Source organism: Otolemur garnettii, unplaced genomic scaffold, assembly GCF_000181295.1.
Source record: "Otolemur garnettii isolate 467f Iridium unplaced genomic scaffold, OtoGar3 scaffold00019, whole genome shotgun sequence".
NCBI classification, from domain to species: Eukaryota; Metazoa; Chordata; class Mammalia; order Primates; family Galagidae; genus Otolemur; species Otolemur garnettii.
In genome coordinates, this window is record NW_003852414.1 from 8,474,218 (window position 1) to 8,494,501 (window position 20,284).

A 20,284-nucleotide genomic window follows, 5' to 3' on the forward strand; every position below is an offset into this window, starting at 1 on the left:
TGAAAACTAGTCCTATCTTCCTGAAAATCTTTCATTGTTTCCCTATTAGCTTCAGGTTAAAGTTCAAATTCCCTAACATGTTCTCAAGGACCTGTAGGATTTGTCTAGCCTGTGGTGTCTGCTTCCATGAGCCTGCTGTTGTAGGCTCACTTCCAAACTAGTGTTCATGTTGTTCATTTCATTCTGCTTGGAACCCTGTCTTCTCCTATCCCTAAACAGCTTCTCCACCCCTAAACTGCTTTTCATGTTTAGAACATTAGGTAAAACAAAGTTCCCATACTGCAAATGCATACGACAACATTAAGAGCTCTGTAAAGACCACTGGACTAAGATTCAGATGTGGGCTATAGTCCTAACTCCTCCATTTACTAGTTGTGGAACTCGTGGACAAATTAGTTTCTCAGCTTATTTATAGTGCCTTAACTGGTGAAACCAAGTCATCTGCTTAAACACTAAACTAAACTGTGAAAAGGTTTGCAAAGTAAATACTAGTTAACTGTATGTAACTGTTAAAATATTCCTATCAAGGCTTGGCGCCCGCAGTACTGTGGTAATGGCGCCAACCACATACCCTGAGGCTGGCGAGTTCCAACCCCACCCAGGTTAGCTAAACAACAATGACAACTGCAACAAAAAATAGCCAGGTGTTGTCCCGGGCACCTGTAGTCCCAGCTACTTGGGAAGCTGAGGCAAGAGAATCGCTTAAGCCCAAGAGTTTGAGATTGCTGCAAGCTGCAATACCACAGCACTCTGCTGAGGGCAACATAGTGAGACTCTGTCTCAAAAAAAAAAAAAAAATTACTATCAAGTATTATATTGGGTATTGTAAGAAAGTTGCCTTTCCTAATGTTTAAAGAGGAAGATTATGCTGTGGATTGAATGGTGTCCTCCCCTTACCCATTCATATGTTGAAATCTTGTTTTTTTTTTTTTAAATTTAGAGATGGGGTCTTGCTGTTGCTCAGGCTGGTCTTGAACTCCTGAGTGCAGGCATTTCACTTGCCTCAGCCTCCCAGAGTGTGAGGATTACCTTACTGGTATGAGCCACCGTGCCCAGCTCATATGTTGAAACATTAACTTCCCATGTATTGGAGATGGGGGCTGTAAGGAGGTTAAATGAAGTTAGAAGGGTGGGGCCCTGATCTGACAGAATTGACATCCTTATAAGAGACTCCAGAGAGAGATTGCTCTCTCTGTGCTATGTGAGGACACTGCAAGAAGGTGGCTGTCTGCAAGCCAGGAAGAGATCCTTTACTAGAAACAGAACTGTGTTGAAACCTTGATCATGGACTTTGTCGCTTCTAGAACTGAGAGATAATAAATTTCTGTTTAAGCCACCTAGTCTATGGCGTTTTCTTAAGTCTGCAGCCCAAGCGGACTAATACAAATTAAAATATAATTGACTTGTAGGAAGGGCAAACAAGTGATTTCCCAGTTAGCATTTTAATGAGTAGCACAATCAGCTGTAAATTAGAGAGCTAGTTTAGAAAACAGCCTCAGTAATTTGAGAATTACCCTGGCATATCTTCTCTTTATGTGAATTAGGGGTACTACAAATTGTTACCTTTAAGTTCAGCCAGGCCCCTTTTTGTGAAACTTCCTCTTTCCATATAAGAGTTAAATCATTTAGGATATGTTTGGCAGTAGGTAATAAGACTAAATTAGCTTAAGCAGTAAGGAATGTTTATTATTTCATGTAGCAAATTCCAAGGTAAGATTGTCCCTATATAGTATACCTGGAATTTCTCTGTGTTAGGTCCTTGATCTTGAGGAAGAAGGAAACCATGGACCACATGAGTAAGTGAAAGGACAAAGTTTATTGAAAGATAACAGAGATAAGAGAAAGGGGGAATAGAACCTCCAGCAACAGAGAGGGGGAAACCAAGTGGGAAACACACGTTGAGATTTCTTGCTAGGGGCATATATACTGCTTTCCTATCCTTTGTGCAGGGGAGTTTGGGAAATGTATGTCTGGAACTCAGTCACACTTGGCCAGGAGCCTGCAGGCAGAAAATAATCCTAAAATTAGCAAAAGTCCCTGTAGTCCTTGCCCCAGGAGAGCCAGTAAATAGGTGTGTGCTTGCTACTCCAGAAGGAACTGCCCAGATGCAACATATGATCAAGTTCCATTTTTTGTGACCTTGTGGTCAAGAAAGGGCCTGTTTGTGCCTAGAGATGGGGGCCTGTGATGAGACTGATTTTTAAACTCATTCTGGCCTAGAAAACGGCTTTTGTCTAGCCTTGAACAGAGGAACCTGTATCAATAGGTTAATTCTTCAGCTCAGTTATCAAGGATTCAAGTTTTTTTTTTTTTTTTTTTTGGAGACACAGTCTCAAGCTGTCACCCTGGTAGAGTGTCCTGGCGTCTCAGCTCACAGCAACCTCCAACTCTTAGGCTTAAGCAAGAGTTGGCTTCTTGGCTTCTCTTGCCTCAGTTGGCTTCTTAGGCTTCTCTTCCCTCAGCCTCTCAAGTAGCAGAGACTAAAGGTGCCTGCCACAATGCCCAGCTATTTTTTTTTTTTTGGTAGTAATTGTCATTGTTGCTTAGCAGGCCCGGGCTGAGTTCGAACCTGCTACCCTATTGAGCTGCAGGTGTTGTTGCCCAAGGATTCAAGTTCTTTGCATTCCCCCCGATAGAATTGAGAGAGGATACCCTAGACGGGTGAGGTCTAAGAGAACAAGTCTTTTCAAGGATACCACAAGGATACACCTGCAAGGTCCTCTCCATGGTGTCTCAGCTCTTAGGAATTTGTAACTTGGAAATTTCCAAGTTCTGTGAAATCCTATAGTTCTGTAGGGTCTAGAATAGCATCTCCCACTTGATTCAAACTGGCCAATGAGAAGGGTACCTGTGGGATGGAACTTTCTGACTGTCGATAAAAAGGGAAAGACCAAGCCAGTTGGGGAGCGCAGCCATTTGGAAATCTTCTATGCTGTAAGCTCCTGGCCGGTAAATAAAGCCCTTCCTCTTATAAACGTGGTGTTTGGGTGCTCTTTCTCTCTGTTGGACCTTGTCTTCTTGCTACAGAATCAGGTGTATCCGCCCAAATAGACCTGCCCTGCCCAGCCCAGATATTATTGACCCACCCAGGAAGAATCTAGCATATGTCCCTCGGAAGTGGTGGATGGACCAATCCTTATCCCCCCTTGTCCCCTGTCTGCCATTACCCATGTGTGGGTTTCTTGCCCTGCCCTGCCCAGCCCAGATATTATTGACCCACCCAGGAAGAATCTAGCATATGTCCCTCGGAAGTGGTGGATGGACCAATCCTTGTCCCCCCTTGTCCTCTGTCTGCCATTACCCATGTGTGGATTTCTTGCTAGAGATCTCACCCCACCTATACGCAGGTAGAATAAATCCATTTTAATTGCACAAACCGGGCCTCTGTTTTCCTTTTGCCTCAATCTTTTATCTTTGGCTCTGTAACCTTTCACCTCCCTTTTTTAGTGGGCTGGTAGCGTGGCAGTATTAGTCTTACACATAGTCTCCTGATGCCTGCAGGATGGTTGCCGTAAAAATGTTTCATGGTTATATGGAACATTTAGAAATGGCACAAAAGGAAAAGAATGGAAATACAAATCACTTATAACCCACTACTAGCATGCTGATGTATCTCATTATCTGGTGTATTAGTTTGTTTAGGTATTATACCAAAAAATTAGATCACACTGTATACACAAATATATATATATTTTTATTAATATGATAGATAATAATATCCCTGTTATTAAAAATTCTTAGTACAAATAATTTTTTCTTCTGATTATTGATGTAATGGTCATTGAAAAAGTTGGATACAGAAAAATACGAAGACTATTAAAACTCACCCATATCTTAGTACCCAGAGATAACCACTAAGATATTGATATTTCCTTTTAGACCTTTTCCGTTTGTGTATACTTGTTATTTTTATTTTATTTATTTATTTTTGAGACAGAGCCCCAAGCTATCCCCCTGGGTAGAGTGCCATGGCATCACAGCTCACAGCAACCTCCAACTCTTGGGCTGGAGCGAGTCTCCTGCCTCAGCCTCCTAAGTAGCTGGGACCACAGGTGCCCGCCACAATGCCTGGCTATTTTTTGGTTGCAGCCATCATTGTTTGGTGGGCCTGGGCTGGATTCGAACCCGCCACCTTAGGTGTATGTGGCTGGTGCCTTAGCCACTTGAGCCACAGGCGCCAAGCCTATTTTATTTATTTATTTATTTATTTATTTATTTTTGAGACAGAGCCTCAAGCTGTCCCCCTGGGTAGAGTGCTGTGGCATCACAGCTCGTAGCAACCTCCAACTCCTGGACTAAGCGAGTCTCCTGCCTCAGCCTCCCAAGTAGCTAGGACCATAGGCGCCCACCTGTTTATACTTTTTAAGAAAAAGATATTGAAATTGCATACTTTTGTAACTTGTTTTTGTTTGAATATTTGTACAACTTCTCTTATGGTTCATACTCCTGCTATTTTGCTTCTTCATGCTCAATCCACACCTGTGTCCTCATGAGGACTTTCAGTTGACTAAGGAAGAAAACTTAGGCCTCATTTATTTGTAGTTCTGCCTCATTTGCTGGTACCAGCTGAAAGTAGACATCTGTAGCACCATAGCCATACTCAGGGGTGGAACCTGAAGGATAATGGTGAAGGGAAATTCTCCCAGTGGGTAAAGTTTTGAGCATTTCACCTAATCTGTTTTGTTTAGAAGGAGAGATGGTTTGAGATGAGGATGATTCATGGCAGTAGCTAATAGTTTAGCTGATTCATTATGGACTTTGAAGGAATGTGATCGAAAGTATGGGGGATACATAATGTAGATATACTTCAGAAAGGGCACAGAGTAATCCTATGTATTTATGTTGCTTGTGAATGTCTCCTCAGCAGAGGAGGATCTTAATAGTCAGGTGGACAAGATGTCACCTGTGGATGGTCAGGCTTTTCCCCCAGCCATCCCATCCTTGCTCCATGGGTTTATGAACAAGACACAATGGTGACAGGCATGGAGGTTTTATATGTGCTTTGTAATGTGGACTTGACTTACCAAGACTGACCTGGCTGTTGTGATTTGCTGATGACCAGCTTGCCAGTAGCAGAGAGCCAACATTGATCTGGGGAGATAAGACCATTCATTACTCTGGAGGGACCACCCAGGCATCTGGTGGTATGTTGCTTGAATTGAACGTTTTGTAATGGAGAGGAGAGCACTTTGTTCTTAGTGGAGTAACTACTATTTATTCTGGGTGTGGATTTGCTTTCCCTGCCTCTATTGCTTCTGCCAAAACTATTTGTGACTTACAACATGCCTTTATGTGATGGTATTTCATACAACTTTGATTCTGATGAGGAAATTTGTTACATAGCAAATGAAATATGCCATTAGGCTTATATTCATGAAATTTCTGATCTTCCCATATTCTAGTAGAAGCAGCTTAATTGACATGATAGTGCAATATCCTTTTGAAAACTGACTTATTTGAACTAGCTAGTGCTGGTGTCATGTTCTCTAAAACAGAGCCTGTTTTTCAAATTAGCAACCAATGTGTGGTGGTGTTTTTCTTGTAGCCAGCATTCTCTAGTCAAGGAATCAGAGTTTGAAATGGAGTAAACTTTCACTGTTTGCCCTGATGATTCATGAGCAAAACTTCTGCTACTGTTCTCCACAACTCTGTGCTATCCTTGTTAGAGTTCTTAGTTCCATAGAGAAAAATTCTTTTCTGAGAAACACAGCATTGGTCCAGCAGTTTAGCACCTGGCCACTTTGGCCTCCTCCTGCCAGTGAACTAACAGGGGAGTTAGGGGATTACTCTGTTGGTTAGGGTGAGTGATCCTGACTCTCAAAATTGGGTTGCCACTACACAATGGGATAATGAGGGGTATGTCTGGAATACAGGAGGTCTTCTGAAGTGTCTCTTAACACGCCCATGTTCTGTGCTAAAAGTCACTGGGAAACGAGGGTTTGGATTACTCCACAGTGACCAGATGAGGTGCTTGTTTAGGGTAAAGGGAATGTGTCATGGATAGTAGAAGAAAATTATGAACATCAGTTGTGACCTCATTATCATAGCATGCTGATGTATCTCATCATATACCTCCAGTCGCAAAGACTGTAGTATGTAGTTATGAGTGTTTCTTCCATGCTTTCATGTTTGTGAATGTTAAATACGCCCCAATCCCCATTTCGCCTATATCTAACTTAAGGTGTATTAGTATTGGTTACTTCTATTTAAGTGATAAGGTATCAGAGGGGAAGCGTCACTGAGCTAGTTAGAAAAGGAGTGAACATAACCTGGAGAGAGAGAAGACTTTATATTGTCTTTTGGAAAGTTAGTATGTTTTTTGTCCTGTATAGGACAAAAGTATAGTATAGTTGTATCATGTTAAACTGAAGTATGATTTTGCTGTTGTCTTTATTTGGGAGTTAAATATGAGTTAAAAAGATAAACCTGTATTATATACCATATCGACAACATACTGTGGTAGTTTGTACTATGCCAGTTTACTAATGCTGGAACTGTATGTCTTAAAATTTTCTTTCCTATATGGTTGTGGATTAAAATTAAACAACAGAGGAATTTGTGTTAGCAATACCCTCTACCTCTAGCAGGTTTTTGTAGTTAGATGCAATGAGAGACATAGAGGTGCTGGTGGCTTCCAGCTTGACCTTGCTCTCTCCTTTGCTCTGTGTCCAGCTCTTTTTCCTGATTGCTGACAATTTGGCCAACAGTGACATCAAGCTCTGACATGCTTCCAGGTCATGTGGTAGACCTACAGAGGTACAACTTCCCATATCTACCATGTGGTGGGATTACAGGTGTGAGCTACAGTGCCCAGCCTCTTTCCTTCTTGATAAATATTTTCTATATTGTTTTTATTGAGTACATGGTATTCCAACATGAGATTTTTTTTTAATTGACCATGGGGATCATTTCTAGTTTGTTTGCTCTTATAAATAACAATGGTGTAAACATCCTTGAATATACAGACTTTTTGTACTTGGCATTTTATTTCTTCTGGATAAATTTCTAGAAGTGAAGAGTATATACATTTAAAAGAATTGTGACGCATTTTATCTGTTTGTATTTTTTAGTAGTATGTGAGAGTGTGTGCACAAGCTGTAGTCTTTATTTCTAGAAGGTAGAGTCGTGCTCTGTTATCCTGAGCTTCAGTGATCCTCCTGCCAAAGTCTCCTGAGTAGCTGGAACTATAGGCATACTTCAGGCTATACTCTTGATTATCATGGCTCTTGGTATGTAATTCATTTTAAGAAGAAATTTAAATTATATGAGAAGATAATTTGTTATTATGGAAGGAGTTAATGAAAGGAAGCAAGTATCTTAGAATAAATATGACCTATTCTCTAATAATAATCATGCAGCTCATTAGATGTTTAAATGTAGTTGCTCTTTCTAGAACTGGGTTTTTCCAAGTTTTGGATTAGCCTATTTTAAAAATATAAGTCTTATAGTATGGTAGAGGATGGTAAAAGAATTAGCTTGGGAAAACTGTTACTGACTGGGGTTATAATTATGGTAAAACTTAAAATTTGAATCCAATTATGTAGCTATTGGAAATGCCCTGGGGATGTAAATTGACTTGTAAATTTACAAGAATGTTCTAAAACATTCTACATTATGATTGAACTTGGAATTTTATACAATAAGTGTCTCAGTTGATTAATACTAGTAGTTCACTGTTTTGTGTTAGCGCTCTAATTAAAGAAGATAGTGTACCACAACTTCTATTTCTGTCTGTCAAAACTGTGTAACACAGTAGCCAGCAGAGGCTTCTCCCTAGGTGTTCCTGGGAACCAAAGGGCTCCTAGGCCTATTGGCAGTTGCTAAAGTGGGAGGTGGTAGGGAGGAGCTGTGTTAAAGCTTCTGTGAAAGGTCTCAATCCGAATTGTTATGTAAAACATTTATTCTTTTTGCTGGATATTTGCCATTACCTGGTAGGACTTCTTTTTATTTAGTTTTACTTTTATTGGAGTGAGAATTCTGTTGGAGAAAATTAGATCTTTTCATTGGTAACTAGGCATTGAGTGTATGTATGCTCTAATCCCCCTGCCTCTGTGCTTAATATTAATAGGTTTATTTGTTGATGGTGAAACCGGCATTTGGCCTATGTGCTTTTTCCACCTCTAATCTTCTCATCCCTTTCCACAAAAGTGATTATGGATTATTTCTGGAAGGTTTCTCAGATCTCAAACCAATTAACTCTTACATTGTTCTTCAGCAAGGTAGATGTTTATTTTTGTGTACTTTGTGATATATAACATTCTTCCTGCAACAGGAATATTAAAAGTTGATATTTTTAATCCTTTCCATTTGCATTAACATAACTTCTTCTTTAAAAACGAAGAAGTGTTTCTTATATACTACATTTCATCAATTCTAATAACTACCCCCCCAATAGTATCTGAAATTGGAATTCATTTTACAATTAATGGTGTCCTTAAAAAGCTGTCAGCCAGGCAACAGTCATGATATAGTTGTCATTGTTTGTGTGCAAATTTGGTTGTTTTTCTTGGTGCCTTAACTGGAATTATTTCACCCTGGAACTCTTGGCCAATAAACCATTTAAGGATCATTAAGGGAAGAATAGAATACTGTTTTTTGTCATTAAAAAAGGGTTTTTCTCTCCTTTTTTTTTTTTTTTTTTTTTTTGTGCAGCTTCTGGTAAAATTAAAGACCAGCATCAAAATTTGCAGAATTGGTGTTGGCTGCTTGGAAGAAAATTCTGAGAAGAAAACCTGGAAATAATTGGGAGTGCTATTTTAAAAGATGCTCCATTATGTATCGTGGGACGTTCACAGCAACACCTATAGCAGGGATTCTCAACCTTCCTAATGCCGCAACCCTTTAATACAGTTCCTGTGGGTCTTGACCCACAGGTTGAGAACCGCTGACCTATGTAGTATTCCTGCCATTATGTTTAATCTGAATCTAGCTATGAGAAAACAGATAAATCCAGGTTGTAAGGACTTTGTGTATAGGGACACAAGACCTAAATTTTTAAAATAATACATTTATTTTGAAAGGAAAAAAGATCAGGTTTGAAGATGTGTTCTGTATTTAAGGGTAAATAGCTGTAACTATCAAGAGCTGTGAATAGTCTTTAAAACAGAAATTTGAGTATACTTTTGGGTTAGAGATAGGTTAAATATTATAAAAGACAGATAATATTGTGACAGAGGTGACATTTCTAGAAAGAATGAGAGGAAACTTAAAGACATGGAAATAAGATGGCAGAAAACCTTTTTTTTTTAAAGTGCTCATGAGATCCCTGTTTAGTTACCTAAGCAGGGTTAATTTGACTACAGAGAGGAATTGTTCCCCAAAGAAAGCAGGTTCCTTATTTTCAGGTTCCTTAGGCAGACTTTAAGGAAGGGTTTAAAGTGAATAGGAATGAGAACATTTTAATTTGGGACACACTATTGAATATTCTGAAATTTATTACATAGGCCAATATTATAGTATGATATATGTGCCAGATACAGGCTTTGTTTTCCATATAAGACATCTTTTAATACAGTAGGTTCCTACCTTAGAAATGGTACTCTAGGCTTGGTGCCTGTGGCTTAGTGGCTAGGGTGCCAGCCACATACACCAGAGCTGGTGGGTTCGAACTCAGCCTGGGCCTGCCAAAACAACAATGATAACTACAACAAAAAAATAGCCAGGCATTGTGGCAGGCATATGTAGTCCCAGCTACTTGGGAGGCTGTGGCAAGAGAGTTGCTTAAGTCCAAGAGTTTGAGGTTGTTGTGAGCTGTGATGCCATGGCACTCTGAGGGTGACATAGTGAGACTCTCTCAAAAAATAAAGAAAAAAGAAATGGTACATTAAAAGTTAGTTTTGGGGTGGTGCCTGTGGCTCAGGGAGTAGGGCTGGGGGTGGTGGGTTCAAACCTGGCCCTGGTTAAAAACAATGACAACAAAAAGTTAGTTTGTAGGTTGGTATTTGGAACTTAATCATGCCACTAAAATACTATAGTGAAATGTTGAAGAAAATGGTTACTTTTATTTTTATTTATTTATTTATTGGCAGTTTTTGGCCGGGGCTGGGTTTGAACCTGCTACCTCTGGCATATGGGGCTGGCACCCTACTCCTTTGAGCCACAGGCACTGCCCCAAAATGGTTACCTTTATTAAACTTATAAAGTGAACAAATAAGGACTTTAATCAAAAGTACTAGTGTTTGAAGAGCAAGAACAAAATAATAATATTGGTGTTTTGATATGTATGTCCTAAAATATCAAATGAATATTTCAAGATTTTTTTAGAAAAGATTCTAGGTTTATTTAAAAAAATTAGTGAAACTAAATTTTAAATGGTTTTTGGATATAAACTTCTGCAAGCTTTGTAAAACCAAGTGTGAATTTATAAAACTAACTATGACACTTAGTGTAGTATATGGTATTATCATTCTTTATGCTTTTATATATATTTTATTACACTCAGCACTAATCAGGGAAGCAGTAGGAGATACTTAAATATTTGTGGTAGCCCAGAACTGGAAACAACCCAGTGCCCATTATTGGCTAATGGAGAAACAAAATGTGTGATATCCTTATAGTTGAGTACTACTTAGCAATAAAAGGAGTGAATCTTAAAGTCATTATGGTAAGTAGAAGAAGTCAGGTACAAATCACTATATACTTTTGATCTCATTTATGTGAAACTCTAGAAAAGGCAACCTGGTTGTGACAGAAGGGAAATCAAAGGTTTTCCAGGTTCCAGAGAATGGGGAGGGAATTGACTGTAAAGGACATGAAGGAAACTGTCTTTATCATGATGATGGCTAAACTACTATACCCCCAAAACACATTGGACTGTACACTGAAAATTTAAAAATGTTGACTTCTCGTTGACTTCTTTCCCTCATTCAAGAAGATGAGATAATCCATAGCATCCTCTAAAAGTGGCCAGTGGCTTCAGTGGTTTGTTTTTTATTTTTAAAATATTGTTATGAACTCTTAGGTTGAAACATTTTGTATATTTTAGTTCATCATAATTATCCTCATTGAGTCCTTTTGACAAGACTCTGGAGTATTCCTCAATGACTTATTTATTTAAATTGTCAGATAAAAATTGTGTGTATTTATGGTGTACACAGCATGGTATTTTGGGATGTGTATATATTGTGGAATGTCTAAGTCAAGTAATTAGCACACACTAAGTACCTCAATACTTCTTTGGTGGTGAGAACCTTAAAATCTAATGTCACCAATTTTTGAGTATAGATACACATACAATACATGTTATTAACTATAGTCAGTGTATTGTAACCATGTGCTTTTTTTTTTTTTGAGATAGAGTCTCACTATGTTGCCCTTGGTAGAGTGCCATGGCATCACAGCTGACAACAACCTCAAACTTTTAGGCTCAAGTGATTCTCTTGCCTCTGTCTTCTAAGTAGCTGGGACTACAGGTGCCCACCACAACGCCCGGCCATTATTTTGTTGCAAGTGTCATTGTTGTTTTAGCTGGCCCCGGCCCAGGTTCCAACCCACCAGCCCTGGTGTACGTGGCTGGTGCCCTAACCACTGAGCTATGGGTGCCGCCCACCATGTACATTTTATTATTTTATTATTTTTTATTTTTTTTCCAACATGTACTTTTTAATATATGACTTGGTCCAGCTACCTCACAGTCTGGATAATAGGTGGTATTCCATGGCTACTGAATAGTCACTATCTTTAGGGTTTTTCAAGGGTAGAGCCAGGATATTAAGATCTGATATGATAAATACATCTTGAGTTTAAACTGATGCTTTCAGTTTAAATCTAGAACTACAGGACTTTTTTTTTTTTTTTTTTTGAGACAGAGTTTCAAGCTGTCACTCTGGGTAGAGTGCTGTCGCATTACAACGCACAGCAACCTCCAACTCTTGGACTTAGGTGATTCTCTTGCCTCAGCCTCTTGAGTAGCTTTAACTACAGGTGCCTGCCGCAACACCCAGCTATTTCTTTTTGTTGTTGTTGCGGTTTTGCCAGGGCCAGGTTTGAACCCACCACCCTTGATATAGGGGGCCAGTGCCTTACTGAGCCACAGATGCCACCTAAGGAATTCCATTTTCTATCCATATTTACTGCAACCTATTTACCTTCTCCATTGTATGTAATTTTAAAAATATTTCATTTTTTCCTTTTTTTAAGAAATGCAAGCATATAATTTCATTTCTACTTTTGTTAGTCAAGCAGCATAGTATACATGTTTCTTCCCACATTTTTTTTCCACCTTAGCAATATTCTGGAGATCATGGAATGGTGGTAATAGAGCTTTTTCTTGAATATCTCTTATTATGACTATATAGTACTCCGTTGTGTAGCAGTACCATAATTTATTCACCCAGCCCCCTGTGGATGATTGTATGCATTGTTTCCACTCTTCTGCTATTATAGATAGTGCTGCCTGAAATGAATAGCTCTTTTTCATACCTTTTTGTATTTTTGCCAGTGATATTTTTTTGAGGTACGTGTGTTGCCGGAAGTGAGCTTACTGGGTCAGACGGTAAAACAATCTTGTACTTTTGTTGGTTATCAAAAAACTAATGTGTCAGAGAGTCTCTCCCTACAACTTTGTTGAGTACTACTTTATCAGATTTTTGTATTTTTTTTTTTTTTAAGCAGAGTCTCACTTTGTCACCCTTGGTAGAATGCCATGGTGTCATACCTCATAGCAACCTCCAACTCCTAGGCTTAAGCAATTCTCTTGCCTGAGCCTCCCAAGTAGCTGGGACTACAGGTACCCGCCACAATGCCCAACTATTTTTAGAGACGGGGCCTTGCTCTGGTTCAGTCTGGTCTTGAAGCTCTGAGCTCAGGCATTCCACCCACCTCGGCCTCCCAAGTGCTGGGATTACAAGCATGAGCCACCGTGCCCTGCCCCCAGACTTTTGTATATTTGTGTATGTGGTAGTTGACTAGGTAAGGGATAGTTTTTTTTTTTTTTTGGAGACAGAGACTCAAGCTGTCACCCTGGGTAGAGTGCTGTGGCATCACAGCTCACAGCAACCTCCAACTCCTGGGCTTAGGCGAGTCTCTTGCCTCAGCCTCCCAAGTAGTTGGCACTACAGGTGCCCGCCACAATGCCCGGCTATTTTTTTGTTGTTGTTGCAGTTTGGCTGGGGCCTGGTTTGAACCCACCACCCTTGGTATATGGGGCCGGCGCCCTACCCACTGAGCTATAGGTGTTGCCCCTTTGAGGAGTTCTTAACCACCTGACAGTTATGTACAGGAGTTTGGGAAGAAGGGATGGATGTGGATTGGGAAATAAAATTCACTATAGTTTTTGTGGGGACAGTAGCTAATGAGGAGGCTGGATTTCTGATGGTGACTACTGAAATGGGGAATATAAGGTGGAATGGATATAGTTAGTGGGTTGGGAGCTTAGAGCTGACAGTAAGGTCCTAAAGATGTAATGTATGGTGTGTTGGTGATGGATAGATAGGGTTTGGGCAAAGAGAACCAACTGGTATAGTGTGTCTCTGATGGTGTGATTACAGTTATCTGACAGCTCCGTTAGGTCTCAGTTGATGGCCAACTCAGGAGGGAGTGGTTCTCAGCTGGCAGATTTTTTGATTGAATTCAGCTTTTCTATTAAAAAATATAATCATAACTTTGTTTTTCTATAGAATATATTTTTAATGAACATTAACCTAAATCAGTATTGGTTGTGTTTTTTCTTATTTCAGGCTACAGACAAGAGAAAAGCTTTAGAAGAGACCAAAGCCTACACAACCCAATCTCTAGCTAGCGTTGCTTATCAAATAAATGCATTGGCCAACAATGTACTCCAATTGCTGGACATCCAAGCGTCTCAACTTCGGAGAATGGAGTCTTCCATCAACCATATCTCACAGGTAACAGCTTGTAAAAAGCTTTAAATTCAGTCTAACCAACTGGCAGTGATGTCAAAGAAGTAGATAGTCTGGATATATGGATTTCTTTTTCATCTTCTTACTGACTGACTGTAGTCATTATCACTTTTGGCTTCAGTTTTGAGTTCATAGGTCTACTGTTTTTCAGGCCCAGGCACTTTTTACTTTATATGGTTGTTGGAGACTGTAAAAAAGAACCATAATTGTTTTGTGTTTGTTAACATTTTTTGCCAAAACATTAAAAATTTGCTTTTTATTATAAATGGAGAAATGAAAAAATAGTAATGCTAATATAGTATCTAGTACAAATGCAAAACATTAGAAACATTGAGAATTAAAGAGCTTAACTTCTTTTTGTTAAAATAGTTTGCTTATGCCTTCTCATTGTGTAAGTTATTATGTTGCAAACATCTTTTCTATGCCTGGGTGAATTGTCATACTCCTTTGTAAGTGCGAATCAGCTCTCAACATTTTCTCCTTTGGGTTTTCAGTGTTGTGAAATATCTCTGAGAGCTTCTTTGATGTGAAATTCTTGCGGCATCCCTTTATAATATCTTCATCCTCTTTTATCTTAACCATTTTGTTCATTTATATTAATAAGTTTACCTCCACAATGTTCCTCTGGCTGCATATCTAGAGTCTCATGAATGGTGGTAGTGTCAGCATTCCTACATTCAGTTATTTCTTCAGGAAGTCCATTTATATTCAATTTGAATTTCACCTCCAGTGTCATTTTTCATGTCTTTAATGCACTTTCATCTTTATTAGACAGTTCTCTTAATTATTTTTTGTAAAATACCATAATGGTTTATTGTTAGGGACAAGGAGGCAGGTGTATACTTTGCAGTCTGTGGATGAATTGAATAAGATATGTACAGTCACTATTCACTAGTAAATTTTGAAACAGTGACATGCTTGGTCATCGGTTATGATGCTCATCTGTTCCTTGTGGTGATTTGTGGATTCAAGAGCTAGCAGCAACGTTTGTACTTTATGTAATTACTCATAGTTCTTGTGGTTACTGAAAGTTAAATCAATTGTTGGGAGATTTGCATTATTTAACTAAATAAATAAAATATGGTAACTGAAATGCATCCATATCAGAACTATGTAAAGTGTGGCCTGCCTGTATTTATGTTTCTCTGATAACAAAATGTTTTACAATATTTTCCTCTAATTATGAAGATTTCCTGTGTTCTGTGTTTGTTAGCTTACTAAATTCAATTTTTGTTCTTCTTCTTTTTTTTTTTTTTTTTAAGACGGAGCCTCAAGCTATCCCCCTGGGTAGAGTGCCATGGCATCACGCTCACAGCAACCTCCCAACTCCAGGGCTCAAGCGAGTCTCCTGCCTCTGCCTCCCAAGTAGCTGGGACTACAGGCGCCTGCCACAACGCCTGGCTATTTTTTGGTTGCAGCCATCATTGTTGTTTGGTGGGCCTGGGCTGAATTCGAACCCGCCACCTTGGGTGTACGTGGCTGGTGCCTTAGCCACTTGAGCCACAGGCGCCTAGTCAAAGGAGAAAGTTCATGAATTTGTATTTTTTTTTTTTTTTCAATTTTTGGCCAGGGCTGGGTTTGAACCTGCCACCTCCGGCATATGGGGCTGGCACCCTACTCCTTGAGCCACAGGCACTGCCCCCAATTTTGGTTCTGTTGACGATATTTTAGTATATGTGCTGCCGAAGCGAGTACTCTGTTGAAGATATTTTAATTCATATAGATGCACAGGTGTTCATTGATGGAGATAAGACTCTTGCTCTGTTGCTCTGGGTAGAGTGCAGTGGCATCATCATAGCTTATTGCAAACTCAAACTCCTGTCTGTGTTCAAGCAGTCCTCCCGCCTTGGCCTCCCAGAGTGCTAGGATTAGAGGCATGAGCCACCGTGCCTGGCCTTTTAGAGTTATTTTAATAGATTTAAAAATAAAGCTGCTATCCTGGAAAAAGATTTCAGGTGACAAAGAAAATGAAGTTTTTCATTGATAAATTATGCTAAACGGCTAAACTTACAATTCTTTTTTTTTTTTTTTTGCAGTTTTTGGTCAGGGCTGGGTTTGAACCTGCCACCTCCGGTATATGGGGCTGACACCCTACTCCTGGAGCTACAGGCACTGCCCTAAACTTAGAATTCTTAAATGTAACTTTAAAAATCTATTTGGCTAAATTTATTTAGAAATTAACTTTTGGAGGGCACATATTCTTAATTGGGGAAGTAAAATATTTCTTTGCTATTCCAAATTTGTTCTTGAATTAATTTAATGTAGTAAAAAAAGTTTCTTTTGAATCTCTCAAAGCTTTATGAGGGATATATATCTGTCTTACCTTGCTCACTGGGTGGTATGGTTTTAGTTAAAATTCTTCTTTATAATCTCTTAATGCAGCATAGATTATGTGCCAATTAGGATGTAATATCATAATTTAGAATTCAGAGCTCATTCTGAATTTTTAGTTTCAAAATATTTTTAAACTGAAAAAGAAAAAAACCATCTCCAATTCTGTCAGTACTTGGCTAAAATAAATCTTGCCAGGAAGAGTCTATTTCCTTTCAATGTGGAGCTTTAAACTTTTTGTTTGTGTTGGCGTGTTTTATATTTATGAAATTTCTACTTTAACAACCTTACTTCTATTTTTCCTATCTTGAATTAATAGTTACCAGTAGTCATCTAAAGGTGACAGTTTTTCTGAAAAATAAGGAAAATAACGTAGGAAAAAGCCTGTAACTATTGTAGATAGCTAGAATATCAGAAATGAAGAGCTGAGCATCTTGATTTCTTGCTGATCCATTGGTTTTCTCTTCTTTATCACAGCATCTCCTATTTATAAATTGGAAAGTCTAAAATTTAGGAATCAGATGAATTTCCTCATCCCCTGTCTTATTTTGGAGTGGGGTAGCTAACCCTCAAAGTAGCTGCATCTCTTAGCAGAACATTTAGTTTTATATAGGCAAACCTAGTAAGTACAGGGACTGGAGGCTTAGGGCAGGTTCCTGGAATTGAATGGAAGTACTAAATCAATCAGTGCTCTGGGTTCTCAAATGTTTTGTTCTTAGGATCCTTTTACATCTTAAATTATTGAGGATCCAAGGGGGTGTGGATTATGTTGGTAGATCTTCTAACACTTAACTAGAAATTAAAACAAAAATTTAGAAATATTTTTTTAACTCATTTAGCAATAAAATAAAACCACTATATAATACAAATAACATTTTGTATTTGTAAAAAAATTATTGCCTAAAACAAATTTGTGAAAAGAGTGGCACCATTTTAGATTTTTGCAAATCTCTTTAATGTTTAATAGAAGTTAATGGATTCTTATGCCTTCTTCTGCATTCACTCTGTTGTGATTTGTTGTTTTGATGAAGTGTATGAAGAAAGTCCAGCTTCATGTAAAGTCATAGTTAGAAAAACAGGATCTTGGGGATCTTTAGACTACAGTTGGAGAACCATTGCTTTATGTAGATATTACAGTTTATTCCCTGTGGATATGAATTGCCAGTATTAAATATTTGCCATCATGTTCCCATTTCAAAAAATCTCCCAGATTGATAATATATCTCCATTTACAGTTTCTTTTGGCTCTTTGTCATATAATTCTTGGTTCATGATTACTGACTTTAGGGATATTTTTGGTGCCTTTATCCATAATATCAAGGGATTTCTATTAATCCCTAATGGCTTGTTTATATTTTTCTTAGGCTTTCTCACTCTTTTTTTTTTTTTTTTTTTGGAGACAGAGTCTCACTTGTCACCTTCAGGAGAGTGCCATGGCATCATAGCTCACAGCCACCTCAAACTCTTGGGCTCAGGCAATCTGCCCACCTTGGCCTCGCAGAGTGCTGGGATTATAGGTGTGAGCCACTGCACCCGGCCTCACAATCAGTTTTTTAAAGATGTTTTATGACAAAAAAATTTTTTTTGAGACACAGTCTCCTTCCCTTTCACCATTTTTCCTCCATGAGAGGGATTTCAACTCTGTTTGGAAGTGCTCTAAACTTTCTTTGTGTTCTTCTTAAATAAAATCTTTGTTACCCTGAAAAAAGATAAAGCCAAGGAGAGAGGCCCTCAGATTTCAGTCCTGGTAATGTGTTAATCTGGAACATTTAGCCTCCACAGATGTGAGATAATACATTTCTATTGTGTAAGTCACCCCATCTGTGGTACTTTGTTACGGCAGCCCTAGCAAACTAATATTAACACTCTTAGGTCGTCTCCTTTATACTTCTCAGCAGCTATTATGGGTATAAACTTTTAACCAGAACCTTCAGTAATGGTGGAAAGATATAATTAGACTGATCAGTGTCATTTAAAATGAGAAAAGTATGAGTCAGTTCCTTATGGATAGGAGCATTCAGTAGAACTCACTTGATTGGCTGACTTACTGTGGAAAAAAATATATTAACTTCACTGTTCAGTCCTCCAGCAGGTTTGTATTTACATCTGATATTTCTGAGATGAACTATGCTATGTTAGGCTGAGTCATGATTCCCAAGGATAGTCAGTTTTAATCCCTGGGAATGTGGATGTTACCTCAGATGTCAAAAGAGGTTTAACAGATATAAATTAAAGATCTTGAAATGGGAAAAAGATTATCCTGGATTATGCAGCGGACTATAAACGTAATCACAAATGTCCTGGAATAAGTGAGACGAAGGAGGATTTGACACAGGAGAGCAGAAAGTAGCAGAAAATATTAAAATAGGAGCAGAGATTAGAAAGATGTGGTGACAAGTCAAGGAATGCCAGTAGCCCCCAGAAGCTGGACGAGGCTAGAAGACAGATTGTGCTCTGGAGCCTTCTGAGGAAACATTGCCCAGCTGGCTCTTTGATTTAGTCCTGTAAGAATTAGTTTAGATTTCTGACCTCTGGATCTGTGAGAGGATAAAGTCCTGTTATTTTAAGCCACAGAATATGTGGTATTTTGTCACAGTAGCTGTATCTAGGTAGGAAACTAATATACATGCTATAATAATGTTCTAAAAGTGGTATGACTTTGTATTTGCATAAATTTTTCATAGAGATTGGTTCTTGTCATCTTCATGAAATGGATTAAAATTTTAATCTTAAAAGGATATTATGAAATTGTAAAATATTCTTGAAACTCTAAGGAAAACATGAAAAATTTCTGAAGTTTCTTGATAAAGTCCTGTTATAAAACAGCATTTTATTTCTCCAACTTTGTTAAGACTGATATCCAGCCTAAATGATAATTAATTTCTTTTCTGTTTTTTCTTGTAAATATTGAGGACCAACACTAAAATGATTTAAAGCAAAATTTTTCCTTTCTTTGGAGGGAGAACACCTTTTATAATTCAGATTAATTATGCATTTTTGTTTTAATAGTAATTATCAACAAAGTAAATTTATAGAGGAATAAACTATAATAGAGGTACACTAATATAGACTCTTTTCTGAATGTAAATACCTGCATGTAATGAAGGGATTAAACCTTGTCTTAGCACCAAAACTTTTATTAGGATTATCTAAAATAAAATTCACTTAATTACTGTGTTAAGTATTGGTTAGGGTGACCAGACGTCCCGATTTTGGCGGGACAGTCCCGCTTTTCAACAATTTGTCCCGCGTCCTGCGGCGTTTTAAAAAAGTCCCGATTTTTGGAAAGAATGCACGAAGGGGCTGGAGAACAAGAAAGGAATATATGGTTTTTTGGCCGCCATATGGCTATTTAGCCAGAATATGAGTTTTATATTATTTTTGTTAATTTTATAATGTTAAACTGTAATAAATAATTGCTGAGACGTGATTATCGAGACTACCTCATTAAGTTCACCTAATTTCCATAGACTGGACATGCACATGTTCATACTGGTATAGCAGGCCTAGTTCCTTATGTTGACCAGTTTTTTACAATTCCTTGGGTGGTCAACTTAAAGATGTTCTACTGTATTTACCTTAAGTTTAGGGTTTTTCTTTAGTTTTTAAAGAGCAGATATATTAAACTTACCTCTCAGGGTATTAGTGTGGTAACCAGACCATCATGCCTTCAGAAGAGTTATATCATGTTTATTTGAATAAATAGTTCAGGGATTAGAAAACTGTAGATCTGTGGGCTAAATCTCTTCCTACCGCCTTTATTTTTTTATTTTTTTATTTTTTTTGAGACAGAGCCTCAAGCTATCCCCCCTGGGTAGAGTGCTATGGCATCACAGCTCACAGCAACTTCCAACTCCTGGGCTCAAGCGAGTCTCCTGCCTCAGCCTCCCAAGTAGCTGGGACCACAGGTGCCCGCCACAATGCTTGGCTATTTTTTTCTTTGGTTGGAGGCATCATTGTTGTTTTGGTGGGGCCGGGCTGGATTCGAACCCACCACCTTAGGTGTATGTGGTTGGCGCCTTAGGTTGGCCACTTGAGCCATAGGTGCTGAGCCATTTATTTTTTAAAATATTACCTTTTTTTTTTTTTTTTTT

General features: G+C 38.5%; 1 protein-coding gene across 12 annotated transcripts in view; it reads left to right on the forward strand.

Annotated features, from left to right (window-relative positions):
- Window positions 1-20,284, forward strand: part of ABI1 (abl interactor 1) — a 112,247-nt gene that overhangs the window by 27,865 nt on the left and 64,098 nt on the right. For all 12 annotated transcript variants that reach the window (XM_023511461.1, XM_023511462.1, XM_003786738.3 and 9 more), the window contains exon 2: window positions 13,677-13,844. In XM_023511461.1, coding sequence (XP_023367229.1) covers window positions 13,677-13,844 — 168 coding nt within the window. The remainder of the gene's footprint in view (window positions 1-13,676; window positions 13,845-20,284) is intronic.